Source organism: Erigeron canadensis, chromosome 6, assembly GCF_010389155.1.
Source record: "Erigeron canadensis isolate Cc75 chromosome 6, C_canadensis_v1, whole genome shotgun sequence".
Lineage (NCBI taxonomy): Eukaryota > Viridiplantae > Streptophyta > Magnoliopsida > Asterales > Asteraceae > Erigeron > Erigeron canadensis.
In genome coordinates this window covers 40,763,389-40,778,202 of record NC_057766.1, presented here as the reverse complement: position 1 = coordinate 40,778,202, position 14,814 = coordinate 40,763,389, and the positions used below count along the sequence as shown (strand labels likewise).

At 32.5% G+C, this 14,814-nt stretch overlaps 2 protein-coding genes across 3 annotated transcripts; one reads left to right on the top strand and one right to left on the bottom strand.

The window, feature by feature from the left end:
• Positions 1 to 357: 357 nt before the first annotated feature.
• Positions 358 to 3,014, top strand: LOC122605804 (CASP-like protein 5B1). 2 transcript variants are annotated; one of them, XM_043778761.1, is made up of 4 exons: positions 358 to 585; positions 1,880 to 2,012; positions 2,165 to 2,281; positions 2,837 to 3,014. In XM_043778761.1, exons 1-4 carry the CDS (start codon positions 455 to 457, stop codon positions 2,846 to 2,848), a joined length of 393 nt encoding a protein of 130 aa, XP_043634696.1. In that variant the 5' UTR covers positions 358 to 454; the 3' UTR covers positions 2,849 to 3,014. The 2 variants fall into 2 exon arrangements, with proteins under 2 accessions (XP_043634696.1, XP_043634695.1); XM_043778760.1 differs by lacking the exon at positions 2,837 to 3,014 and having other exon boundaries at positions 2,165 to 2,390.
• Positions 3,015 to 6,904: 3,890 nt separating this feature from the next.
• LOC122603647 (mannose-1-phosphate guanylyltransferase 1) lies at positions 6,905 to 9,802 on the bottom strand. Its single transcript, XM_043776413.1, has 5 exons — positions 9,603 to 9,802; positions 8,422 to 8,546; positions 8,282 to 8,344; positions 7,952 to 8,191; positions 6,905 to 7,863 (listed from the first exon to the last, which is right to left on the bottom strand). The coding sequence occupies exons 2-5, from the start codon at positions 8,530 to 8,532 to the stop codon at positions 7,192 to 7,194; spliced, it is 1,086 nt and encodes a 361-aa protein (XP_043632348.1). The 5' UTR covers positions 8,533 to 8,546; positions 9,603 to 9,802; the 3' UTR covers positions 6,905 to 7,191.
• Between the last annotated feature and the right edge of the window lie 5,012 nt (positions 9,803 to 14,814).

Here is a 14,814-nt window from a genome sequence, read left to right as displayed (position 1 = left end):
CAATAACACTAAAACAAAAAGTTAACACTTAGTAATGTCTACATAAGAATTACAACTTAATACTTTAATCAACTTCTTAAAAAAAACTGTGCATCAAAATGTACATCAAATAAACAATTAATTAAGATGACTTCGTAAGTATGTTACTAGAAGTGATTGCAGGAATGGTTTTGAATTGGATCGGTAAAGCAACTCCGAATTTACAATGTAATCTCTCGTGTTAATTCTTCTAATCTATGGTCAGGGTTACGGGGAAAATGACAGTAAGCAAAAGTCAAAAGAATACCGAAACCACTGACCAAATAAAAGTTTAAAAGTGGTTTTACGTTGTCATAAACAAAAGTCAAAATTAATTTGGACGACACTTGAATGAATCCTTTCCTTTGCTGAACGCTATACACTTTATTTTTCATTTAAAAAGAAAAACACAGAGAGAGTGGAAAGAGGGAAGGAAATGAAATCGATGTTTGGGAGTCCAGGGAAGGCGAGCGGGCTTGTGCTGAGATTGGGGCAGTGTTTATTTGCTGCTGCAGCTCTTTCTGTTATGGCTTCTTCTCCTGGTTTCACTACTTGTACTTCCTTCTGGTATCATTCTCTCATCTTTTTCATTTTCATTTCTGTTTTTATTTATTTATATTTTGTATGTGATGTGGTTTTGACCGTTTGACTGGTAGCAGAATCGGGTGTTCCGATGGAAATCTCACTACTTGTATGTTGTGATGATATCTTGAACTGGTTACATTACATTGCATATATAAGAGGGTTTATTTTCTCCCCTTTCCTTGCGTTTGTGCTCGTAGATCATCTTTTTGACTTCTTTCATAGTCCATTATTATATTATATTATGATTGTGGTTGAGATTGAGATTGGTCTGGCCTGGCTAGTTGAAAAACTCAACCCTATTCCACAACCTTCTGACTCAAGTACTACCCGTGAACCTGATTAACAAACTGGTCTAACAGCAGTTCAAACACGTCAAATGGATTCGTAGGTTCTTGGGTTGTTTCAAGTCTCAAATGGGTGGGCAGGCTTGCGGCCATTTGGTTTTAGGTCAAAGAGGTTGCGTGTCAACCTGTTTTTTAAAGATACTCTCTGGCTAGTGGGTCAATCTGTTAACTCAAGTGGCTAATGTTGAAATTAAATGTCATAATCTAGGTAGCATGTCAATTTTTATGTTTTGTGTCTTACGTAGTTACTTTGGTAACTTTAGTAATGTTGTTTAGGTTATTTAATTATTTACTATTCTAGTTGGTAATCAAGAAGCGGTCATATGTGTTGACTGAGTAGTAGGGAAGTTAGAGTTTATTTAGGAAGTAGTGGTCAAGTTGGAGCATTATTAGGAGTAGTGGAGGTTAATGTTAGTGGTCTAATTGTTGCCTATTTATAGGCCTTATTTCGTTTAGTAATATGAAATGCAGTTTTTAGTCTATTCCATTTCCATACTTTTTCATATTATCAAAAGTGAGTGTATAATCAGTGAGTTCATCCACCGTGAGTGTCTCATATTATTTAACAGCCAATACAATAAAAAAGTATCAAGTTGTCCGGTCAGGAGCTGAAAACCAACCTGTTTATATTCGTGTCAATTCCAGGTTGGGTCTCGAGTTGTGTCGGGTATGGCGAGCCCTAGGTTGGGTAAAGCTGACCCACTGTCTTTTTTTTAGTTGTTGATATAGGAAGATTTATGTTTTGAAAATATATGTTGCCCAACTTAGACCCAAATCACCCAATCCCTGTGCAGCTTTGGTTTTAAGATAAAAGATAACAAACCATCAACCCGTTAATAAATAATTGACTGGAAATGATCACCTATGCCTGTGCTCATATGTATAGCCTAAAATGTTGAGAGTTTGTACTTCTGCTCAATTTTTTATTTCAGCTATTTAATTGCAGCAATGGGACTTGAAGTTTTGTGGAGTTTTGGACTTGCCTGCCTTGATATTCATGCTCTAAGGTTGAAGAAAGATCTGCACAATCATATCTTCTTGAGCTTGCTCGTCGTTGGCGATTGGGTGAGTTGTATATTTCGTCTTTTTACCCCTTCTTGGAGGGTGTTCGTTTTTCTTTTCCATGCTTCAGTAGTTTTTTTTTTTTTTTGAACAGATGCTTCAGTAGTTTTACTGACAAGGTTTGTGATTCTAATTTGTAACAATACGTGGCACAGGTGACTGCCTTTCTATCGTTTGCAGCTGCTTGCTCCTCGGCTGGAGTGATGGTTGTATTTATAAAAGACACAGATATCTGCAGATTGCAGCCGACGTTGTCATGTAATACGTTCCAGGTCTCCATAGCTTTGTCTTTTGTGGCTTGGTTTCTTCTTGCCATTTCTTCCTATGTCATGTTTTGGTTGTTGGCCACCATTTAATTTCAAATATGCAAAGTTTTCTCTACCTGTAAATATTGTGATTTTGAGTGAAGGCTTTCTTTAACTGTGATTTTGAGTTGCACAGCAAACATAACTACTTATGAGTAGTGAAGCACATTGAATGCGCAGCTGAATGCTTGATAACCTTCATTTCCTTGAGCTTCTCAGCTTAGTACAGAAACACATTGCATACTCACCTGTACACTTCTAATTTTAAAAGCACATTCACCACCGGATGACCTGAATAATGCATAACATATACTTAAGATATGGGACAGGTCGAAATAGGCCCGGTCCCATCAATCCTTAGACCATTTATAAGGGCTAGGTGAAGAGATAGTGAAATGATATGACATGGCAAATGAAAGGGGGTGAAAGCTTTAAGAGTAGTTGATGAAATCAGTTGGTTAAGGATGGCTCGGTGATATGGATCACCAATTGATTCTTTTGTTTTGTTTTCTTCTTAAACAGAGTTGGAGGTAGGAGAAAGCAATGAAGAATAAAAGAGTACGGCTTTGTGGTGGGGCTGGGGTGTATTAGCAAATTAAATCTCATTGACCTATTAATACTTTCTTCTTTCTTTTCAACCAATAGTGAATGCTTGTCACACGTAGTTAGTTACTCTATAAATTTTATTATCTGAATGGTACTGTAGTATTTATATTAGTTATATATTTATATTTAATATCTTTCTTTTAATTAATATAATGGTTTTTATTTGAATGTATTCTTTTTAAAAAAATATTAATGAAATATGTTATTTTTAATTAATGTTATTTCATATTATATATTAATGAAATATGTTATTTTTAGATTAAATGTATTGTCGTTTAAGTTAAGTTAAAGTAGAGACCAAATGATAGGTGAATAGTTAAGGGGAAAATGAAAAGGTGAAAGAGGTAAGAAGTTGATGCTGATGTGGCATGAAAAAGTGTAGGTGAAAAGGTGAACGGTTACGAATAGTTTTATTAAACCTGTTGGTTGTATTTTGGTCATTATGTTAGATCAATCATCAATATCTAGGTTGGAAAAAAAGGGTCAAGTGCATCCTCCTAACTTGCTGATATGGTTATAGATGGCAGAGTGTTGTGGCTAGAGGAATGGATAGGAAATATCCTATTTTGAGCACTTTCAATATTCCTAGAATCCAGGTAAATAAGAGAGATAAAATACAGTGGGTCACTAGTAAAGATCAAAAAATGGATTTCTCTACAAAACAAGCATGGCTAGATCTTAAAGAGCATTGGCCAAAGGTGGATTGGAATAATGTGGTGTGGTTTAATCGGTTGATTCCTAGACATGCTTTTATTCTATGGCTGGCAATTCAGGGAAAGCTTATGACTCAAGATAAAATGAGCAAATGGCAGACTGATAATCTGCAATGTGTGTTTTGTAACAGTATGGCGGATAGTCATGACCATTTATTTTTTCAGTGCAAGTATGCAAAGGAAGTTTGGGAGAGTATGAGAGATTTGACATACAGGATGGCTGCTGGTAACAATCTTAAGAAAGTGGTGCATGAGTTAGCTGCAAATAAGGCAAAAAAAATATTGGCATGATCATTAATAAGCTTGTTGTGGCTGCAACTGTCTATTTTCTGTGGCAGGAAGAAATTGGAGATTGTTTAAAAAGGAGGAAAGGAATGGGGAAATTTTAAGTAAAAATATAAAGGATTGTATTAGAAATAAATTGTTTTCTTTGAAAGTCAGGAAAACTGGGAATGTGATACTCATGGCAAGAAAATAGAATCTGCAGTGGATGAATAACTGCTTGGTTAGCATATGAAGCTGGATTATGTCTGATTGGCAGGTGATATTGGAATTTTTTTATGACTAAAGTATGCGTGCGAATTGGAATAGTGAGTTGTGCAAGATGAAACTACTTGGTCCCTTTCTAGCATACTTTGAGTATTTTGGTCTGTTTTGAGGTAATGTCTCTGGTTTGTGTTCAATATAATTTGATCTGACTGAGATCTGTATAGTTTAGTATATTGATATAGTTGGTAGAATGCTTGTAGGTTGCAGTAGTATAAGGCCTGATTATGGCTAGGTTCTTTGATTTTATTGTAAATGTTTTGAATATCATTACAATTCACAGTTTAGTTAAAAAAAAAATAAAAAAAACAACCTATCCACGTGAATATATGTACATAGACGGATATTTTCAAAAACAAAAAATGTGTTGTGCAGCAAGTCATTCTATGGTTCTCTAATTTAACAGTTATATCGCTATATGTTCTTAAGATCGATCAGAGATTGATTTTCATACAGTAGTACCAACATGAATGAATGAAAGAATGAATGAACTCATGTTACATTCTTCAAAGCGGTATCCCTGCACAACGGACAAACATTCTTGCGTAAAAGCCAACCCTTGATGCAATGTGTATGAAACTCGTGTCCTCAATCTAATGTCCCTATCCTGAAAATTTCTTCATATTGATCGTCGTCACACGAGCAGATAGCACAAAAAAAAGTATCCACTAACTCTTTACCGTTGTTATTATGGCTTGTGCTGCTCACGTTTAGATGTTCTGCAATCTGGTCCTCCGATAAACCCGAACCATGGTTGGCTGCTTCCAGTTCATAAAGACGGGTAAGCCCGTGTCCAATAAACGTATATATAAAAGCCCAATTAGAGTTGCAAGAATATTGTTGGCTGCTGCTTCTGCTAGTACTTTTTGACGAAGGCGGATAATCCTCTTTCGAACGTTATAACAATAGTTATCATTATTATTGTTGTTGGCCATTATTTGTTGTAGACGTTGTGTCCACATCAGCGCAGCGTTTGCCTCAGCATCCAGAAACCTGATCAATCTGTCGACGTTTTCCGTCATCTTTGTCAATTACGGAGTAATAATTTGAAACTAACCCAACTTCGTCTAAACTATTTGTTGACTAAGAGAACTCTATATATTATTATTATTATCCCTTTAAAACTAACTTCTAGAATTATAACTATTGTTTTCTTGATGAATATAATAAAGAAACCCAAACAGTACGAACGTACCCTTTATGTGATCGATGATCGACACCTCCTGCTTGGTATTTAGGGGTGTTCACGGTTTGGTTTTTACCCGGTTAAACTGTAAACCGAACCGTTTAAAAAACCGAAAAAAACCAAATCGTTTTTGAATTTGGTTTTAGGTTTGGTTTGTAACCGAAACCGAATTATATATTCGAATTTTGGTTTGGTTATGGGTAAAGAATAATAAATTTGGTTAAACCGAAAAAACCGAATAACTTATATTACTATTATGTATTAATATTTAATTCGTATCTTTTTTTATGGACAATTATTAATGTATTTTTTACTTTATATGTATATTTGTTTATCATATTAACTTTTTTTATGAAATTAGATAAATTCAATTTTGATGAATAATTTTTAATAATGATGACAAATAAGAGTTTAGTTGTTTCACTTATTGTTTATCCATATGGTTTAAATTTACTACTTTGGTGAAAATTGAAATTATGAACCTATTTTGGTTAATCATAACTTAGACAAAAAGAAATGGTAAATATGTGTTTTTCATATTTGGTTTTTTCGGTTTTAAACCGAAACCGAACCGAATTCCAATTTGGTTTTCGGTTTGGTTTTTTCTATTTCGAATTAGGTTTTGGTTCGGTTTTGTTTTGAAAAATAAAAATAAAAAAAACCGAAAAACCTGAACCAAATAGAACAAATAACCGAAAACTGAACCGATGAAACGTTTATCATTTTTAGTACAAATAAAAATTTTATATGTCTAATCCACTTGCAGAATTTGGACCAAACCAATTGGGATTGTCATGCCTAAATCAACGTTTTGTCAAGTTTTAGGATCAGGTTTTGGCTAGGTAGTAGGAACAACCTTACATTCATGAGAAGAGAGTAGGAGACCCGAGTTTGAAACTTTGAAAGTCAAGTACCAATTATGTCATGTATATATCAAAGCCAAATTCTCGAATATTTAACTCTCTTTGAATAGCATTAAGTCCTTAACAAAGTTCTCCTTCTATGTACCTACAACCATGAAAAGAACGGGACTGTAAAAGTCTCATCAGTCATCACCCTCACGATACATCATGTCACATTACATCACATTGGGCATATATTATTATATTATATTATTGATGAATATCATATGGGCACGTGAAGGAACTAATTTCTTGTTGGGTGCTTTATCAAAGCCACCTCACACTTGGGCCACCAAACGTTATTGTGTCTACTGTCGGATCTTGTAATCTATGGCCTACAGGGACCATCTCAAATTATCCGATTTCATAGAATACACTCACATTCAATTTCATTTTCATCTAAATGTGTGACTTTTCAATGGCTACATATAAATGATTTAGTAAAATTGCTACGTACCATTATAATTCCAGTTCTTGACTTCTTTCTAGATCTAAAAATCTAATTACAATTGCAGATATAAATCATTTTGCAGCATGCTGCAGTTTGGAACAAGCATAATTTGTTTTATGAGATCGCAGAAGAAAAAACGCCCAGGAAACTCAGAAAGTATAGATTATAACAGATTGTGCAACATCATTTAAACCAAAACAAACAATTTATTTATAATTACAACATAAAAGATTGTATCATATAACACATAAAAACATCATATTTCTACCCATAACCAAAAAGTACAGACCCTTTTAACATTTTAACCTTTGCATCTTCTAATGTCTACTGAGATCCTTGACACTTTTACACCTAACAAAATAAAAAGCTGAAAAACAGGACAAAACAGAACACACTTTAGAGAAACATAAAAACAAGGTATATAGATACTAAACCCTCCAAAACCATCCAACTATATATATTTGACACATTCTTCACATCACTATCTCTGGCTTCAAGATGCTAGCCTTGATTTCCTTATGGGGCAAAACCACACCCCCGTTACTGTACACCTCGTCACAAACGTGAACGTCTTCTCCAAGAATCGTCATGTTCTCAACACGAGCCCATTGGCCTACGGTCGAGTGCCAACCTATAATACTGCTTGAGATGCACGCGTGTTTCTTGACACGGACACCCCGCATCACGGTGCACCTGGAAAGTCTAACACCTGACTCCACAACGCAACCCGGTCCAATCGCAACATCAGGCCCAATCAAACACCCTTCACCGATCTTGGCACTCTCATCAACCAGAACATTACCCACAATGTGTGAGCCACTAGCAAGTTTAGATGGTGCGTTTTTTCTTAAAGAATCTAGGTAGAGCCTTAACCCTGTAATGTAATCTTTTGGTTGGCCAATGTCCATCCAGAATCCGGGTAAAACCATTGCATACAACAGTTTCTCAGATGCAATTTTTGGGAAGGTTTCTTTCTCAATTGAAGTGGGTTTCAGTTCAATTCGGTCAAGAACAGATGGGTTCAGTAGATAAATCCCAGCATTGATCTTGTTACCCACAAACATTTTCGGTTTTTCAACAAACCTTTCAACTTGCCCTGTTGATTCTTCCATAACCACCACACCATATTTCGAAGGTTCATCCACCTAATCATAATTACATACCAAACGATCAAAATATATAAAATTCACAAGAATGATCCATAGCTGAAAATAATATCTAATTGAAACTTACCTTGGTCACCATGATTGAAGCTTCACCACCATGGGACTTGTGGAATGCAATCATTTGTTTCAGGGGATACTCGCTGATAACGTCACTGTTAAGAACGAAGAATGGCTCTCCAGAATCGTCTATTAGCTTGTCTCTGGCTAGAGCCAGGGGGCCTGCAGTACCAAGTGGCTCAGTCTCTTGTGAACATGAGATCTTGATCCCAAGCTTAGCCTCAAAATCCTTTAAAAAGTTGAGCATCACCTGCATAAATGAGAGAATATTAATATCAATTGCAAATCTACATATGACTGCATAATTTTCATAATTATAAAAGAAAGCTTCAAGCTTTACCTCTGGCTGGTAATTTATAGCCAAAACCACCTCAGTAACTCCTATAGCCTTCAAAGCTTCGATCTGATACAAATGATAAGCATATGAGATTACATTCCACATTTTCTTCAAGATAAGCAAAATTATCAAAAAATACATACCTGGTGAAGGATCATGGGTTTGTTGCCAAAATCAACGAGTGGCTTGGGAACACTGAGAGTCAATGGTCTCAAACGAGTTCCAAACCCTCCAACAAGAATAAGAGCCTTCATTTTGGATGATTTTTCTGTAGACATAAACAACTATCAGAAGCTAAAAGAGAGAATGTGATACATTGAAAGACATATGAATCCCTTCAACTTATACTGCCAAGCGAGGAAAGAATTCATCTACGGAACTATCATGACCTATGACAAAAGTGCTATATTCAGTTAAAAAAAGGTAAATATATGTCGGTGATTTAATTGACGTGCTGATATCAAGATTGACACGTGTTCATCACATCTAAAGAGAGAAGAAGATAATGAGTTGTGATCATTCGAAAATGGATTGGGAAAGAAATCTTATAGACATAAAGCCAGAGTTAATGCGTTAACAAATCATCACAGCCTTGCTGGATATGAGATATATACAACCGCTTGAGGCTTTCAATGGTATATGACATAAACATTGAGTTTCGTATACCTCTAAATAATGCTAATCTCAATCCGAAAGCAAAAAACTTCTACTCATCATTTTATCATAATCAGTGTCATTCTAATTTAATACGAAATCACATTATAGACCTTGCTTTCAAGTGCCAAATGCAAATCTAAACTGCCTACTGGCTATATATATATCACTTGAATGCCATATTAGTACATTACAAAAAGAGCTAGTCATGTGACTCTTACTTGTTTATGAATCTAGTTAGACAGATACTAGCTCAATCAAATAACGCAATCTTCAAATCAACAAACTGGACCACAACAAACTACATAATGCACCATACTCTACCAAGATTCATGTAGTGATCCTAGATCTTTCCTTAGACTACACACACACACACACAAACACACATGATCATAATGCAATTCAAAGTAACCACAGAGAATTATGATTAAGCCTAAGTCAAATAACGTAAAATTCATCAATTCACCAGATCTAATCCTAATCAGATAAAAAGCTTATGACTTTCCTAAAATACAATAAAAAAGATCAAAACTTGCATTGAAAAATCAAGGATCCAAGACTTGACCAAACCTACATTGTTCAATTTCCATTAATTTCAAGATTTCAAATCAAGAAACAAACACAGACAAATTAACTACCTTAAAAATAAAAGATCTGGGAATTTGATTACCTTAATAAATTCCCTCGCTTTTTCTTTGAAATGTACAGATGGATACGAAACTAGATATAGTTAGGAACCCCCAAAACAATTGGTCGTCTGGGGTTTTCTAATTTATTATATAAAGTAGAATAAGAAGAAGCTTCTCTCTGATTGATTGATATGTACAAAGAGGGGGAAAGGGGCCTTGCTGTATCTATATAATTCCATACATACATACATGTGTTTGCATATATATACACGCCTGTATATGCGTAGTACGGTATATTCGCAAACTAATAAGATTTGGCCTAAATCCAAAATACATACGATAAGTTTTAGCTGGGTTTATTTTATCTTCTTTTTTTTTTCTTTTTATCTGAAAATAATGAATGTATAATGTAATACTCCCACCTTCTAATAAATAATGAAATATTGTTTTAAATGCGATCTAATTTTATTTATTTTGTTGATTTGATAAGATTATATCTGTATTTATTTATTATTTATTTCTAACAACTAATGATGATCACAGTTTTCTAGTAGTATACTTAGTTCTGCAAAATACACTATAAGGTGTAGTGAATAACATATTTGTTTTCCTAAAAATTAAAAGGAAAAAAACATTTTTTCAAAATTAAGAAATAAAGTGTATTTCTAGATTTTGTATATTGTATATTGATTATTAGTAAATTACTAGTTGAACGTTTGTTATATTATATATCTTTTTTGTCGTTGAAAAAGGAAAATAAAAAGTTAATAGATTTTTTTTTTAGGAATTATGAGAATTCCCACCTTAGTTATTTGCTTAAAAAGTATTCATATATGATTAGAAAAAGAGTAAAGGAGGGCACTCTGTTTTTGGAATCACATTGGATCCCCGTCATTCCACCCCGTAAGACTGTAAGAATTATCATGTCGTTAAATACTTTCGCTTGTTACCCACGTGATTTGGACATACCTGAAGATTACTTGTGTCTTTTAACTTCACATGTGAGTCCAAGTTTCATTGGTAACGGATACCACCTCATCTATTATATTGATTGATTGGTTTATAAAGTACATGATTATGTTATACATTTATGTCATTATGCCATGTGTTGATTTAAAATTATATATTCGATAATACTTTTATGCATATAAGACACAACTTTTAATGTTATTTTGATTCAGTTTCATGTAAAGTTAACGTTATACCAAAATCGAAAAAAGTAAAATTAAGTACTTTAGTAATTCTCAATGCTGCCTTTTATGAGTTTGAAAGTTAAGATATTGACAATCTTACACTTATCCAAAATAGAGATATTATTTTTACGTGTTTGAAAGTTAAGATATTGACAATCATGTAAAGGCCGTAGATAAAACCGGGAAACAGTTTCTATATTTTAAAATAAATAATGTTTTTTATCTCAACTTTTTTATATACTATCGATATCGAGGTTTTGAATTTCAAAGCTCGTGAAAGATGACAATATATGTTATTTATTAAAATTAAAGTGTGAATACAACAAAGAACACATGTCCATATAATTATTTATTTTTGTATTCTATTATCTAAAGAGAGTGGGGTAGTTTAAAGGCAGAAGAGGCACATTGATTTGTTTGACATTTAACGTGTAAAAGAAAATGGGTCGTTGTTTGATACCTACGGATCGAAAAGCGTTGCTGCACATTCATACATGCTCTAAAGTCTTGAAGATAAAAGGGACCCGCAAGTTTTGCCTTTTCTAATACCGAACATGATTATCTATAGTTTTATGTTATATTATGTCCTACATTAAATTAATAGAACTTGAATAGTAATTTGCATGTGTAGCAATATTATTGTTCACATAGTTGCACCAAAAACTGTTTTATTGTTTCAGATTTGTCTTGTATATAATTATATCATAATTAAAAATAAAGTAAATCAAAGGTCAAGATATTTTAATGTCCAATTTTACCTCTAGAGTTATATATAACTATAGGGATTAATCTTGAAGATTTATCAATAAATTAAAACGAGATTTGGGACATGTGGCACAATATTTAAACAACATGTTTCTTTATTAACATGTATATTAATTATAATTAAATTAATTCTATACAAAATCTAATTCCTTTTTAATACGAAGTATTATATTATTTAAAAAGAAGTTTATATTAATTAGGATACTATTTAGTTGATATATATAATACATCACAAACATGATTATAATGTTCGGGCTTAACCCATGTAGTCCATCACTTCTACTCTACCAAAAGAAAGTTCATACAATTATTGTAATTTCTAAATTTGCTGTATAGAATACAATTATTAAATGAGATCGTAATATAATTCAAAACTAGTCCCCATATTCGTACGATGTACGGTAGCTATATAGATTGTATCATAAACAAATTCGAATATGCCACGATCCGTGGGTATGAAATAATTTGTGGTTAAAGTAAACCGATGATTGAAGCTAAGTTATAATAAACAGTAATGATATAGATAATATATGTTTAGTTAAAGTTTTGAATTTACCTAAAATTTTTACAATCATATAAAAATCAAAATTTGTAAGCATAGTGGATGACAGCAATTTTTGAAGTTATATTAATAACTTATTATAAGTAATATAAGTAACAAAACTTGAAGATTTGAGAAAGAGACAATTTTATTAATGAGAAAAAACGATCAATCAAATAAGGTTATAATGAGTTTGTATCTATAAGCCAAGAGTTAAACTTTAATTTTAAGTTTAATAAGAAAATTGAATCTATATACAATTAAAAAAACTAATTTAATAAAATAAATTAATTAAAATGACACATGTCGATCAAGGATTACGCTACGTGTCGTTTTAAGAACACCTCAATCCTAACTAAGAGTTAGACTTAACATTAACTTTAATAAGGAAATTGAATCCATATAATATTAAAAAAGGTAATTTAATAAAATAAATAAATTAAAAAGACACATGTCAATCAAGGATTATGCCACATGTCCTTTCAAGAATATCTCAATCATGTTTTAGTTTATTGGTAGATATGGTAATCATGATATATAAAAACTGATATCTATACGAATTGTGAATCTCGTACATCATATAGGTATTAGGACTAGTTAATATATAAAAATTTAAATAATCAGTTTAAATGGTTAAACCTAAAGAGTTCTATTATATTGCCCTGTAAGAGTTAAGCTTATCTATTTGACAAATTTATAATCTTTTATAAAACAGTTTTTTTTTAATTATTATTTTAAAAAATTTAATACTTTTTTATACCTAAAATACCCTTAGTCTTAAACAACCCTAATATCTTTACTCATTTTTTATATCAATAGTCACAACTCTATTGCTACCTCCACTACTGCCGCCACCACCGCCCCGTCACCAATCGTCGCTGTATTATGCGTGTACTCCTCTGGTATAGTTTTATAAGGATTTAAGTCAGTTGGATCTGACCAAGTTTTGAAATATACGTATAGAAAATATTATGTCGAATTGGATGGTCTCACATGACTTCATAAGATGCTAGCCTAACATGACGCGTTGACTTTACTTTAATTTGACGACTACTTTTTTACAAGTAACCCAAATCAGGTAGTTTGACACTTATGCGAATACAGTTATACAAATACATGAAATAAAAGTCAAAATTAATATCAAAGCAAACAAAAGTCAAAGATGTAACATCGCATATTTCGGGATAAAGTAATTTATTAAGTGAAATTAAAGTAAAACTACTACTTTTTTTTAACAGCAAGCTAAAAAGAAATTAACCATTCGTGTAGAAAGAGTACAATTACATAAAGAAAAGTAGGTTTTAGAGCTACTTTGTCAACAAAATTTCACAATTTTTACAACCATCCGAAAATGATAAATAATAATAAGAAACCATATGTTATATTTGTGTATAAAAAGGTAACTGACCTAACCTCAAAAGAGAAACATAGTAAAATTATGATGACTTATTATCATGTTGATTCAACATGTGTTAGCTAAAATTTGTTGATGACGAACGTTGTAAAATTTTTAATTTTTTGCTTCTTATATAAGTCACGATTAATTAGTGAAACACTTCCATCCTATGATGCACTGAAACTCCAAACAGGTAGGCGTACCCATTTCAGAAACTCCATGGAACAAAAACTCATACGAAACACGTACGAAACGTTTCCTCAAAGTTTCCATATATACCGAAACGTTTTTGTGAAACTTTCATACCGTATCTAATTAATATTAGGGTTTCAATGAGCTTTTTATATTCCAAATGCATACCTCCATACACAAACCAACTACATTATACATTTGAGATTACCATCAAGCTTTTTCTATTCCAAAATTGATTAGTAAAAATTTTATCCGTGATCATCAGTCACCAACAAGCATATATTATAAAATTATACATATATAATTATAATTATACATAATCTCTCAAGTCTCAAGTCTTTCTCTATACAAAATCAATAATTTTTATTTTTTTAAATACTTTTATTGTCGTATCTTTGTTGTACCCTTATCCTAAAACTTTTAGTGTTGCCGTTCCCCGTTCCCATATCGTTCTCATGCCCCTTTATCGTATCCATTTCGGTGCTACATGGCTTCCACCCCTCTCCTTTCTATATATCGTAAAATAGTTCTTGTTAATCATTAGGGATCAACAATTATTATTTATATGGTGAATAATAATTTAATGAATATAATATTATACATGTAAATGTTATTATCTTCCTTTTTTCATAAAAATATTGTAAATTTGTAATCCGTCAATTGGATTTTGACTAGCTGTGTTAACTAATATTCAAGTATATAAGATATTTATTTGTTTATTTTGATTTATATTTATCTGATGGGCTCATGGGTCATGGGTCAAGTTTACAATACTAAAATGAATATGATGGGTACAACCAGACTTGAAGCCCAGATATCTAGCTAAAGGTCTATAACAACCCAGTTTTTGGTTAACCCAAACATAGAAAACTGGAAAGTTTGAACTCCACAAGTGGGAACACAGAACAAGAAAACCTGGAAAGCCCAAAAAAGATTTGCTACATGACTACAAGGCTACAATCCATAAATAAATAATACTCGTATATAAAAAGAGTATTACTACTATTTACTAGTAATATATTTTTTTTTCTCTTTTAGAACGACTAACTATCCTATTTATACTACTTAATTACACCAAGGGGGTGTCTGGTAAGAGGTATCGGGGGGTAAGGAATGGTAAAGAGAATGATTATAGATGTCTGGTTGTTATAAGCAAAGATAATCAA

What these genes read in the sequence shown, in the direction of transcription:
- LOC122605804 (XM_043778760.1), top strand. Translation starts at nt 455, where the DNA reads ATGAAATCGATGTTTGGGAGTCCAGGGAAGGCGAGCGGGCTTGTGCTG. An exon ending in ACTACTTGTACTTCCTTCTG is followed by an intron (nt 586 to 1,879) that starts GTATCATTCTCT and finishes TTTTTATTTCAG; the next exon opens with CTATTTAATTGCAGCAATGG. An exon ending in TGCTCGTCGTTGGCGATTGG is followed by an intron (nt 2,013 to 2,164) that starts GTGAGTTGTATA and finishes TACGTGGCACAG; the next exon opens with GTGACTGCCTTTCTATCGTT.
- LOC122603647 (XM_043776413.1), bottom strand. Translation starts at nt 8,532, where the DNA reads ATGAAGGCTCTTATTCTTGTTGGAGGGTTTGGAACTCGTTTGAGACCA. An exon ending in CTATAAATTACCAGCCAGAG is followed by an intron (nt 8,192 to 8,281) that starts GTAAAGCTTGAA and finishes TCATTTATGCAG; the next exon opens with GTGATGCTCAACTTTTTAAA. An exon ending in CTTCAATCATGGTGACCAAG is followed by an intron (nt 7,864 to 7,951) that starts GTAAGTTTCAAT and finishes AATTATGATTAG; the next exon opens with GTGGATGAACCTTCGAAATA.